The following is a 13,719-nucleotide window of genomic DNA, read 5'->3' as shown; positions in this document are numbered from 1 at the left end:
AGGTATTTTCAAGATAATGGATTTGAAAAATATCTATATAAACACGTAATTTATGTGAAGAAAGAAGCATATGGCAGCATACTATTTGCGTGCCTATATATTGATGACTTGATTTTCACCAGCAACAAACCTACCATGTTTGAAGACTTCAAGAAGAGCATGGTACAAGAGTTTGAGATGATAGATATTGGTCTGATGACACATTTTCTTGGCTTAGCAATGGTGTAGAAAGAAGAAGGGATTTTTGTATCCCAAAGTAGTTACACCAAAGATATTTTTGAAAGGTTTAAGATGGAAAACTGCAATCCGGTATCAACTCCAGTTGACAATGGAGTGGAATTGAAAATGAGTAAAGTTGAAAATGTTGATCCAATTTACTTCAAAAGCTTAGTAGGAAGCTTAAGGTACTTGACATGTACCAGATCAGATATACTCTACTAAGTTGGATTGATCAGCAGATATATGGAGACACCAAACCAGTCTCACTTGAATGCAGCCAAAAGAATTCTTCGTTACATCAAAGACACAATAAATGAAGGTATGTTTTATACCTCAAGCAAAAACTTCAATCTTGTTGGCTACTAGAATAGTGATTGGGGTAGAGATCTGGATGAAAGGAAAAGCACAACAGGGTTTGTCTTTTTCATGGGAGATACATCTTTCACATGGTCATCCAAGAAGCAATTGATAGTAACATTATCAAGCTGATAAGTTGAGTATGTTGCTGCTAACTCAACAGTATGCCATTTAATATGGTTAAGGAATATGCTGAAGTATTTGGGATTTCCTGAAGAATATCTTATAGAGATTTATATCGATAATTGATCAGCGATTGCATTGGCAAAGAACCCAGTGTATCATGAAAGAAGTAAACACATTGATACACGTCATCACTTTATCCGAGAGCATGTAAAGAACAAAGAAGTTGAGCTGATATCCTGCAAGACAGACGATCAAGTTGCAGATATCTTTACAAAGCCATTGAAGAGAGAAATATTTATCAGATTGAAGTTCATGCTTGGAATAACATCTCTCAATTGAGTTTAAAGGGGAGATTTGTTGAATTAAACTCAATCTAGAAGATCAAGGAAGGCAACCACCCAGCACCACTTGCAGCCACCAGCTGTCATCGCCAGTCGCATTCACACCGTCGGCCATAAATGCCTTCACATTTGAAGGTTGAATTTTCTTGTTTTGAATTCGTGTATAAATATGCAGCTAAGTTTATGCAATTATATGTGGAGAAATTTGAGAGAAACACAAAGAGAAAGAGAGAAAGAGAGAGGGTGTGCATTGAAGCTTTTGTTTTAATTATTGTAAGCTTTTGTTCTTGAAATAAAGAGTGTGTTTTATCCCCTTTAAGTGTTTCAAAGCCATCACCAGTGGTTTCTTCCACCAACAATTTCTTCTTCTTCATAGATGGCTACTTCTATGATTGGTTGTCTTCCAACGTTAAGAGAAACTAGGGAGAGAGATTTTGTTTGGGTTTGTTGGTTGATGCTAAGGTTGATGGGTTGGTGTAGCTGAAACAAAGTGGCTTTGCTGTTGTGAATGAAGATAAAATGGTGGTAGACATTGTTGATGTAGTTGTTGTCGATGTTATTTGTGGGAAAAAAGACTATCAGCTGAACGCTGGATTTGTGTTGTTTTCTTGTTGTTGCTGGTTGCTTGAAAAGAGAAGAAAAAATGTCACAGCTGCCTTTGTAGGTTATGGAGGAGCTTTTGGGCTGCTGCTTTATTGACATAAAGGGGTAGGATAGTCTTGAGTTTTGGTTGCCGGTTACTAAAATCATGGTTAGCAATGTTTTTTAAAGTATATTAAAATAATATTTTTTAATTTTTAAAAATTATTTTTAATATTAGTATGTTAAAATAATTTAAAAATATTAATTTAAAATTAAAAAATAATAAAAATTTAAATTTTTTTAAGAATATTTTTTAAAATATAAAAATAAATCGCCCAAAATACAAGGCAATCTTCTATAATTGATAAAAATGAAAGAGCTTATCTATTGCGGACAATGGACGATAATATGGTGGTTTATGTTTTGGTGTTTAATGTGATGAAGGGATGATTTTCTTTTGTTTTTTTGGGAAAGCAGGAGTGTACTTTGCTTTGCTTTTTTTTATTTTTTGGGAAAAGTAGGGTGCGGGTCACATTTTGTTCTGAACGAACAGGTTTGATAACAGTGAAACGTGTTTGTAACATTGCATTGTGTTTTTTCAAACTTTATAAATTTTTTATTTTATTTTTATTTAAAATAATTTTTTTATATTTTTATATCATTTTAATATATTAATTTTAAAAATAACTTTTTAATAATAAAAAATATTTTAAATTACCACCACTATTATAATTCAAAACAAAATATTTACCACTACCACAATCATTTCTAGAAAAATGACGTTAAGTAAAGAAAACATCGAAACAAATCAAAATTTAAAGCCACCATAAAAGGAAAGGAAAAACAAATATTGTATTAGACAGCACCACCTTAAAACAGTAAAAGAAGAGATCTTTTAGCTTCCCTGCCTTTCAGAATTTTACAGAGAGAGAGGAGAGCAAAAGAAATGTGGGAATCGATCTGTTTAACGTTGGCAGCCACCGCCGGTAATAACATCGGCAAAGTTCTTCAAAAGAAGGGCACTCTCATTCTGCCTCCCCTCTCTTTCAAACTAAAGGCATGCATCTTTTACCCACTTTCTTTTTCTTTCTTTTCTCTGCCTCCTTTGGTTTTCTTTTTGTTTCATTTTATCACTTTTGTATTGCTCAACAATTTAACAACCAATACAATATATTATTTATTTTTTAATTTTCAAGATCGTGGAAAGAATTCAAGCCCTGAATTTAGCATTCTGTTATTGTTCAAGATCGTGGAAAGAATTCAAGCCCTGAATTTAGAATTCTGTTATTGTTTCAATTTCAAGAATTGATCTTTATGCTAACAAGTGCTTGCATGTTGCTTTGATTCTTGATTTCCATTGTCAATCTTTCGGTTTTTGATTCTGGGTTTATGGGATTTCTCTCAATTCTCTGCTTATTAGAATCCGTGCAACCGAACTATGCATGTGAAGGAAGTGGGTTGTTGCGTATATTTATTGATTTTATGTAACTTCTCAGGTGATAAGGGCATATGCTGCTAATAAAGCTTGGATCATTGGTTTTCTTATCGATATATGTGGTGCATTGTTGATGTTGAGAGCATTATCTCAAGCTCCTGTGAGTGAATTCATTTGTGTTCCCGATTTCTTTTTGATTATTGTGCTTGATTGCAAATTTTTTTTTTGGAAAAGAAAATAGTAGGTTGACATTTTTGAACAATATAAACTTTGAGACTGCATTTTCAACATATGCATGCAAAGAAAAAGAGAGACTGAGAGTCTCCTTTTTGACAATGATCTGAAGAATTCGTTTGCTCTCTTCTTCTACCGAACTCAAGTAAAAAATGAGCTCTTTTATTTGTTTGTGAGCTTCTATTTGGTTAGTGCAATTTATTTTGTGTCATTTGTGTACTCTTCATCAAAGTGATCTTGACTGTTTCTGTCAGGTATCTGTCATCCAACCAGTTTCTGGTTGTGGACTTGCTATTCTTTCTGTCTTTTCCCATTTTTACCTAAAGGAAGTCATGAATGTCATTGATTGGATAGGAATCACGTTGGCTGGTATTGGTACAATAGGTATGTAAATTCTTCTTGGTTGCTTCATGGATTGATTTTGATCTCATTGTTGTGCTCATATTTCAGAATGTTGACATGATATTTATGGCTCAAAAGTAAGAGTGTATTATTACATTTTTGTTTTTAACTATGCTGTGCATTCCTTCTGTGGATGAATATATATTTCAAAAAGGTGTCTCATTGGGAATAGGTCTTACCTTGAACCCTTGTTTTTCATTATCCGATAAGTATAAAGTTTGTTGTATTGAGCTAAACTATTGACATAAAAATATATTAATTGGTTATGAAAATTCAATTCTCCAAAACTGTTTGATATCCATAAATATACTTTGTGATCCAACATCTTATTTATGTGGCAAACTAAGCCGTGCTGTTTGTTTTGTATTTGCAGGAGTTGGTGCTGGAGGTGAGGAGCAAGAGGCATCTTCTGTATCTATTTTTCAGTTGCCTTGGCTGGCGTTCCTTGTTGCCCTCTTGTTTGTAGGTACCTTATTCTGTGCACCAACTTTATTAGCATTAATATGCCATTGTTGTATTATTGTGTAGACATATATGAGTATGCAAAGTTGAGAGATAAGAAAACTTTTCTTTATCTTTTAGAATCTAAGCTAGTTTAAAATCTATGAAAAGATGGCATGGACCACACCCCGAAAAATTTCTCTCAAAGAGTACCCATGGCCTATGTCTACTCATAAACTTACTATTCTATATCTCCAATCCTCACCTGTAACACACATAGCATATACTCATCCATCATATAGACAGAGTACTTAGATATGAAACACACACAAACAAGCCAAAGGTCCTTCTTTGTACTAGTGTTTGTCAAGACTTATGGTCACTTCTTAATGTTGATTTCTGAGGCACCACTGGATGTGAATATTTTGTACAGTTCTTAGTGAAAGGGGTGTCTCTTTGAAGTAGTTCATTTTCAGCTTCATGGTTGGTTGTGTATGCTAGCATGGCTTAGTCTAGAGAACCGCTTATAGTTGAAGTTGGTTTTGATTATCAACACTTTCCCTTGACATTGACTCAGTTCTTGCACTAATGGAAATCGAAACTCTGCAAAGTTTGGTATGGTTGTGGCCTTCTGTGAACTTATCAGTTCCTTTAATGGTACATGAGTGTGATCTCCACCATGCTGAATGTTGGTCCCTTACTAGCAAAGTCTGCACTAATTAAATCTTCCATAATGCCCAATACTTATTTGTCAACTCCAGAAGTGTTCCTTTTCCACTTGCTCCGATACCACTTTCTCATACTAAAATAATTTTGGCATCCAAAATTTGAAAGATCTCCAACTTTTTGATTATGCAATCTCATTATGTTGTACAATCAGTCAACACTTGTTTTGGTAGATGATTATTTCATGAAAGAATGGAGCATGTGGAACTAAATTTTCATTTTGTAAAAGCGAAGTTTACTAGGAAAGTCAAGAGTTGCAACAAATTTGTCATGGAAGTCCAAGTGGCTGAAATTTTTACCAGATGCTTTAGTAACAATTTGCAGAAGTCCTAATTGTGACATGGTATGCCAGAAAGAGTGTCATTGTTGGCCTAATTGTGACATGGTATGCCAAAAAGAGTGTCATTGTTGGGAGGGGGAGTGTTGATATGGTTCGGCCATGGATTTCTCATGATGGGTCTTCAATTTTGCGCTTGGGTTTGATGGGGAGGCCATTCGGCCAATGTTGTGTTTTTCCTTGGAATTTAGCTTGTATTCCATTCAACCACGATGGGTGGGTTTTTGGGATGGGATAGTTTTAGCCAGCCTTGTTTTGTGCATGATGATGAGTTCGGTCCCATTTATTTGATGGTTCATTCGTCCAAATCAGGTCAGCCCATGTATGGGTCTGATTTGGGCAGCAATGTAGGCTTGGTGGGAGCTTGTATCAGGTTTGATTTGGGTTAATATTAATGAGTATGGGTTTGGGTCATATGAGGTCCAAAGTTATCTTGGGCTAATTTAGATGTTGAGGTCCTTTTCTTGTAAGGATCAACAAAATATTCTCTTAAAATTGAAAGGGAAATTATTTCATTATTGTCCTATTATTTAGGAGAATATTTAGCAACAAAGAAGGAAGCTTCATAGTCATGCAAGGAAACTAAATGGGCTGTCAGATCTGAATCCTAGACTTGGAAGGATTCCTTAATGCTAAAGATTTGATTCTCCTAATTAAGAAAGGAAAATGATGGGCGACTACAAGGGGGATTAATTTCTAAGATTGTTTTCCATGTTATGAAGAAAAATCCTAGTCCTACAAGGAAAGAAGACTTCAACAATTAAATTCCTATTCATATAAGGTTTTCTAGGACCTAAATGACTTTAAAAGTTGGCTAAGCGATCCTAGAGTATCTAGGAAGGTGGATATCGGCCAAGGGTTATTTAAGCTAGAGAATCAAGATATTTTGTTTTGTTTTTCTTTCTATTATATGCATCATCAACAAGCTACTATCCAGACTTGTTGTTTCCAATATTATTTCTATGTTTGAGCTTAATTAATAGTTTGGATTTTAGCTAAGATTCAAGACTTGTTTGGATTAGGGTTTGAGCTTGCTAGTAAAGGTTTTGGGTCATTTTTTGTAAGTAGGTCAATTCAGTCCATAAGGGTAGTTTCATTAGGGTTAATTTATTGGAACTATTTAAACACGTGTTAAGCCTAAGTTTCAACTTCTTTGATGAATAATACTTCTGAACTTTTTAATTTTAATTCGAGAAATTCTTGCATTCTTTGGTTTTTGAACGAATTGAATTTGACTTATTGAAGATTAATTGGCGTCATGCGACTTTATTCCAATAGTGTTGGTGTCTTTGGACATGTTTTCATTACGTCACACTTCTATCAGACCTTTTTTAGTTTTTTGGGATAAGATCTCAATTTTGATTGTGGGTTGCATAATTACGTGATCACGAGATTCGCTTTACATGTCAAGAGTCAATAACTGACTCCATAATCGAAGAAGCAAACCTGAATTTGCTATCTAAATCGAGCCTTCAGCCAGCCAAGCAACTGAAAGTTTATCCAACCAAGTCGCATCTTTGACTAAGGCATTGACCAATTGCTTCATAGCTAGAACCAATACTAGAAAGGTTGCATTTGCATTTCACTGAAAGAAGTATAAATAGGTCACCTGGCTTCTTTTTGGTAGATTGCTCCATTTATGCAGTAAGATGAATTCTGTATTATTTTTGTATAATAGGCAGCAAGAGTATAGAAAAGCGTAGTGAGCCTATGAGCATTTTGTTTGTGGTTTTAGCACAATGCTCTAATATAATAGTAGTGTTTGGTTTCATGTCTTAACTCTGTGCACTTCTCGACTACAAATACATCTAAATTTCTCCTTTCTAACTTCTAGCGGGGACTATAACTTGATTGCTGCCATTTATAGTTTTTTGGTGCTTCATTTATGTTCTCTCATTGTGCAATTTTTCTAGTTGGGATTCAGTTCATCAAATATTTTATGGACATCTGCATGTTTGGAGGGAGTGACAATGTGATGATTACTCAGTATGGTTTGATATGTGCAACTAAATATGATTTTTTTAAAATAGGTAGTCCTCAACGCATGGCTTCGGGTATACAGACATCAAAGAAGAGCACATGAAATGGTAAAATTTTCTTTGTTTATCTTGCTGGTTTGTAAGGTATTTTTGTTTCTGATTTTTGATTCCTCTACCATCCCCCTTTCCCTCATTGTTCTGCTTTCTGTTGAAAACTGTTTTCAATGCAGATGGACTATGAAGTTGTTGAAGAAATTATATATGGTTTGGAATCTGGCATTTTGTTTGGGTATGATTCCTGGTACACCGTCTTTGTTCATAAATTTGTATCTTTTCAGTGTTGCCTCTATTTTTATAACAGTGATTTGTGTTCAGCAAATTGAAAATTATCAGAACTTTGATGTGCCAGTTTCCATAAATAATGTTGTCAGACATAGATTACATCATTGAATGTGCAGAAGTTCATTTTAGATGGATGCATTTGTTATGCCTGAAGGCTTCACCTACCAGTGTTATCATTTTAGTGTGTCATTGTCATTTAATCAGAATAGTAACAGTTGCTGCAAAATCAATATATCATTTTATATGCATGAATTGACAGTTTATTTCTTTCAAGAAACTGTTCCTTGATGAATATGCTTAAAATATTATTTCTTAAAGTGCCATTAAATTTATACTGAAATTAAGTACTGTTCCTGACATAAAAAAGAGTTGTGAACTGCTGCTGTTATTCAGCTAGGCTTCAGGTCCTAAATGCTGAGTTGCACATCATATGCAGGATGGCTTCTGTGCTATCAAAGATGGGATTTGTCTTCCTGGAGCAGGGTTTCTCCAGGATGCTAGTCCCTATATGTGTCTCCATCAGTATATGCTGTAGTGCAACAGGATTTTATTACCAGGTATTTTCAAATCAGCATCTAGATGTTCTCTCTAGGGCTCCATCTGATCTATTTTGAGCTTTTCTCCGCATAAAATTTGTTTTTCATATTTTGACCTTTTCATATTTGTATGGGATTTCTGCTTGCCTCTCACTCATCTTAGAACAGGAAAAACAAGATTTCATTTCTCACATGCATGCACATGTCTTATTGATTTTCCAATTGGTTTTGCTTTGAGTGGAGCCAGATCCACTTTGCTCTTCCTGTTGAAGCTATCTGATAGTGTAGAAAAAGTTGACAGGTCAAACTGATATACGATTTCCTTCTGAATAGACTCAGGGTCTAAAGCATGGAAGGGCAATTGTGGTGTCTACATGCGCTGCCGTGGCATCAATAGTGACTGGTGTACTTGCTGGAATGCTTGCATTAGGAGAACAGTTGCCTTCAGCACCCACTGCTCGTTTTTCACTTCTACTTGGATGGTAAGCAAAGTTCTTATTTAAACCATTGCCCTTCTAATTGCTCATGCTTGATGCACCAAGTCATGGTTTCTTGAAAGCAATATAATTTGATGCTATACCACAGTGAAGGTGACCTATTCGAGAGATTGCATGTGGAAACCATCTATTTTAGACAATTTTGCAGACATCTGATTTAGAAACTTTGATTTACATGTTATTGAAATTTCTCCTTCAAGCATAAAATGATTGTTAAAAACTCAAAGGTAGTGTTCAATTCTGTGTTAGTATCTTAGCTGAACTGTGTACAATATTAAAGTATCCTTCAAGGGCTTGTTTTGTAGAATTTGTACGTTTAGAAAACCTACACATACAGCGAACGTGCTTTTAGGGATCCCAGCTAGGAAATCTGAGATATTGTCTTATTGCTATCAATATACTCTTTCATTGATGTTTTCTGTATTGCAGGCTGTTTATCGTAGCAGGTGTGATTTTACTTGTTAGTTCAACTTGGCTCCTGCGGCGTCTTCCATTGCATCGCATCATACGAATTAATGTTGATCGAAATTTCAGTCTAAGTCGATCAGGATCTCTCCGACTTAAGGATTCAAACCCAACTGCTGTTATCCATGCAGCAACATTGCATCATTTGATATCATCTCCGTCCAAGGAGAAGGCTTGAACAAAAACAATGCTTGCTAGTTTTTTAACAATGCCAGTTTTTGGTCAACATACTTGTGCAGTCCTTAAGTGTTCCTTAAGTGTTTATTCATGCCTGCTCTTGTTGCGGGTGGGGGTGTACATATGATCTGATTATTGCATTTTTTTTTTCTTTTTTTCTTTTTTGAAGGCATGAGATTTTTTTAATCATTTTGCATAAACAAAAATTTTCTACCCATCAAAATTTATCATATGTGTTATTGTTATTTTATTTTTACATCAAAGATGAAATAAATGAAATGAAAAATAAATAGGTTTTTTGTATTTTTTTTTAATTTTTGCCAATGAAAAGTTACATGAGATGAGATATAAATATCTCAAATAAAATTAACCAATAAAATAATATTATATAGTATTAAAAAATGATTGAGTTTTTACAAGTTTGTATAAATAGATCTTTTAGATAAAAGGAAAAGAAAAAAAAATAAATAGTGTTGGGTTATGCGAACCTCGTGATCATGTGGTCAAGCAACCTATAATCACTATAATCAATATTGAGATTTGATCTTGGAAAGCTGAAATAGATCTGATAGAAGTGTGACATAATGGAAATCTGCCCCAAGGCACCAACACTATTGGATTGAGTAGAATGATGTGACGAAACTAGTTAATCTTTGATAAGTCAGATTCAGTTCGTTTAAGAACTGAAGAATGCAAGAATTACTCTCACATGTTAAAACTGAAAAAAAAATCAGAAGTAATTATCATCCAAAAGCTGCTGAAATTTTGGCTTACATGAGTTTAAATAGTTCTTGAAAAGTTAACCCTAATGGACTCTTTATGTTGACTTAAATGAGATTCACTAAAACTGACTCAAAACCCTAAACCGAAAAGCCGATAACTTAATCCAAACAAGCCTTGGATTCTAACTAAAAACAAAGTATTAATTAAGCCCAAACAAGCCTTGGGTTGTAACTAACAAAATAAAACAAAGCCCATAATATTAAATCCATGTTCTGTCATGAGAAGAAGAGAAGGAAGTAAAATATTATATAACTGATTCAAGGCTTATTTATAGCGTTCCATGTAGCCTCTTAATCCTAGAAACAAAAGGAAAAGTAGTCACCCATGTTGTTTCCAAGTTGTAGAAAGATTCTTTTGTTTCCTTTGTTGTCCTCACCTCATGGCCCAAATGAGGTTGTGTTGGACTCCTTTTGCACATGGATAAGATGTACTAGGATCTCCTCTTGATACTCTAATGGACCTTTCAATTCTGACTTGGTTGAAACATTCAAAACCAATGCATTCAATGCCTTTGTCTTGGACCGAGTCATTGGACCATTTGAAACATCTAATGGGTCCTTGCTAGTGTTTTTGGGCTGGTCCACATCATCCCCTCTCTCCTCGAAAGGATTCGACCTCGAATCAAAATCTATGTCAAACAACGTAAGATCAGCAATATTAAAAGTAGCACTAACACCATATTCACCTGGAAGGTCAATTTTGTATGCGTTGTCATTGATTCTCTCTAAAACCTGAAATGGACCATCACTATGAGGCTATAATTTTGATTTCCTTTGGTTAGGAAATCGTTCCTTATGCATGTGCCCCTAAACCCAATCATCGGGCTGGAAAATAACAAATTTTATGTCCCTTATTTGCTTTAGAAGCGTAAAGTCTATTCTTTTTCTCTATTTGTAGTCGAACTCCCTCATGGAGTTGTCTCACCATCTTTACCTTCTTTTCACCATCTAAACTTACTTTTTCTTCAAAAGGCAAAGGAATTAAGTCCAAAGTAGTTAGTGGATTAAAACCATAAACAATTTCAAATAGAGAAAAACCAGTGGTCGAATGCACAGTTCTATTATAAGCAAACTCAACAAAAGGCAAACATTCTTCTTAACTCTTTAAATTCTTTTAAATTATAGCACGCAAAAGTTGGGATAATGTTCTATTCACTACCTCAGTTTATCCATCTGTTTGAGGATGATATGTTGTCGAAAATAAGAGTTTAGTTCCCAACTTTTCCCATAATTTCTTGCCAGACATTCGTTTCTTCTTTGGGTGGCTGTCCAACAGAAACTCACAACTCAAGATAGACTTCATCGATTTGGTATACATGGTCCCAATAGATGCTCACTCTGTCTCCGCAACAACGAAGATCACAACCACTTGTTCTTTGAATGCTCCTATACTAAAGCGATCTGGTGGGATGTTTGTGACAGATGCAACATTCCAAGAATGACAAAAGGATGGGATGAATGGATTCGATGGGCCACTGTCACTTGGCATGGTAAAGGTTTCGTCAATTTTTCTCGTAAACTCAGTTTTGCAGCTACAGTGTATCATATCTGGCAAGAAAGGAATGCAAGGACCTTTGCTGGAATATCGAGAACTCAGAATTTGGTCTTTCATCAAATCGAATGTATCATCCGTGATAAGCTTGATTTGATGAGGAACGTCCTACCAACAGAAGAAAATAAAAGGATCCAACGAGCTTGGAGGGTCAATAACATAGATTCTTCATTTGATATTTAGCTGGTTGTATTGGTTTCCCTAACTAATCAAGTTAGGTCTTGAGTTTTCTGTTCGGTGGCTAGCCTGTAGCCATCTGTTGTTTTACATTTCTGTTCTCATTGTAAATCTGGGGTATGCCCCTTATAATCTTTGTATCGTTTTCCTTTAATATATACGTTAACTTACCAAAAAAAAAAATACATCTATGGATGGAATTAGAAAGGCAGAATTGATGAGGTCTTCCAAAAGTAGCTAACAAACTTAGCATCACGATCTGACACTATACTCTTAGCAATGCCATGCAAACGTACAGTCTCCCTAAAAATCAAGTTTGCGATATGAGATGCATCATCTGTTTTATTGCATGTAATGAAATGCGCAATTTTAGAAAACCTAATAGCAAACGCAATCAAAACCTGCTTAGTAACCCTCACTTCACCACATTCATTCAACCATTGCATAGAGTCTCTACCTGGATGCTTAATACAACTCAGATTCAATTTCTTCACAAGTGTATCACTAGCAACATTAGCACAACTACCTCCATCAATTATCATGCTACATACCTTGTTTTGGATGTGACATCGAGTGTGAAATATATTTTCCCATTGCTGATCTACATCATCTTCTTTGATTTGCATGTTCAGCGCACGTCTTATAACCAAAGCCTCCCCCTCAACAGGGTATGCAATCTCCTCATCGCTACAATCCATCAAAGGTGGCATCTCTTCACTTTCAGATTTCTCACTTTCAGATTCAACATCCCCATTATCTCTTATAAGCATAACTCTTCGGTTTGGACACTGAGATGCAATGTGCCCCTTCCCTAAACATTTAAAGCATTTAATATCTCTATCACGAGTAGGTTGAGATTCAGATTTACCTTTTCCATCCGTATAAGTATCCTTTTTGGCCTTAGGTGGTTCAGCCTTTGCATAAGGCTTTAGTTGGACAGCCCCCTCTCTTTTTAAATTCAGCCTCCATGTTGAGGAAGATGAAGCCGAATTGGTCTGAAAACGTGTACTGCCCCTTCTCTTTATTTGTCTCTCTACCTTCGTTGCCATATGGACCATGTCTTCCAATTCCACACAGTGTTGTAATTCTACAACATTTGCAATGTCCCTATTCAGTCCATTTAGAAACCTAGCCATAGTAGCTTCCCGATCCTCAATCACGTTGGCTCGAATCATGGCAATCTCCATTTCCTTGAAATACTCATCCACGGACCTAGAACCCTGATTCAAACCCTGCAATTTCAGATACAAATCTCTATAATAGTGGTTAGGCACAAATTGCCTTCTCATCAACACTTTCATCTCCTCCCACGACGCTACCGGCCTCTCTCCACTCCGTCTTCTACTAGTAACATTCTGATCCCACCAAATCAGTGCATAATCCATGAATTCGATGACTACCAATTTCACTTTCTTCGCCTCCGAATAGTTATGGCAATCAAAAATCCAATCCACCTCCTTTTCCCACTCCAAATATGCCTCGGGATCGTTTTTACCTTGAAAAGAAGGTATTTTTAGTTTGATAGCATCCAAATCACCATCTAAATCAACATGTCCCCCAACACTACGGAAATTTTCCCTTTGGCCGAATTGGCCCCTAGTTCTATTCCCATAATCCCTTCGGTTTCTAGGCTGCCGAAAACCTTCCCGGTAGTCTATGGCCTCATCATCAAAAACACCATCACCGATATCACCAACGGCCTCCTCAAAATCCTCACAATCAGCCCACCTTGTTGGCCTGTTGGCCCTACTGCTATTGTTTGCTTTCGGTTCCACCCCAAGCTTCACATTTTGGGTGCTCGTACCAGCCTCGTTACCACGTTTCTCCACCCTATCAAGTCTGTCGCACACATTTCCCATCACAAAATTCATCCTCTCCATCATTTGTGTCATGGCTTGCATTTGAAATGTAAGTTCTCCCTCGGGATGGGGCGGTGTATTGTTTTGATCTGACATGATAGTACCTGCAAAAAGTTGTTAGTGGTAAAAGAAAATTTATCCTCACGTCACTCG

General features: G+C 35.8%; 1 protein-coding gene across 1 annotated transcript; it reads left to right on the top strand.

Annotated features, from left to right (window-relative positions):
- The first annotated feature begins 2,458 nt into the window (after positions 1-2,458).
- LOC105116972 (probable magnesium transporter NIPA9) lies at positions 2,459-9,389 on the top strand. The gene is made up of 9 exons (XM_011014491.1): positions 2,459-2,682; positions 3,122-3,220; positions 3,549-3,678; positions 4,070-4,158; positions 7,231-7,287; positions 7,410-7,468; positions 7,958-8,078; positions 8,391-8,539; positions 8,984-9,389. Exons 1-9 carry the CDS (start codon positions 2,572-2,574, stop codon positions 9,195-9,197), a joined length of 1,029 nt encoding a protein of 342 aa, XP_011012793.1. The 5' UTR covers positions 2,459-2,571; the 3' UTR covers positions 9,198-9,389.
- The last annotated feature ends 4,330 nt before the right edge of the window (positions 9,390-13,719 follow it).

This window comes from Populus euphratica, unplaced genomic scaffold, assembly GCF_000495115.2.
Source record: "Populus euphratica unplaced genomic scaffold, PopEup_1.0 scaffold1103.1, whole genome shotgun sequence".
Classification (NCBI taxonomy): Eukaryota; Viridiplantae; Streptophyta; class Magnoliopsida; order Malpighiales; family Salicaceae; genus Populus; species Populus euphratica.
Note: the sequence above shows the minus strand (reverse complement) of the source record. Positions and strands in the feature narration are given on the sequence as shown.

Coding starts and splice junctions, on each gene's coding strand:
- LOC105116972 (XM_011014491.1), top strand. CDS start 2,572: ATGTGGGAATCGATCTGTTTAACGTTGGCAGCCACCGCCGGTAATAAC. Junction 7,288..7,409: donor AAAGAAGAGCACATGAAATG/GTAAAATTTTCT, acceptor TTTTCAATGCAG/ATGGACTATGAAGTTGTTGA. Junction 8,079..8,390: donor CAACAGGATTTTATTACCAG/GTATTTTCAAAT, acceptor CCTTCTGAATAG/ACTCAGGGTCTAAAGCATGG.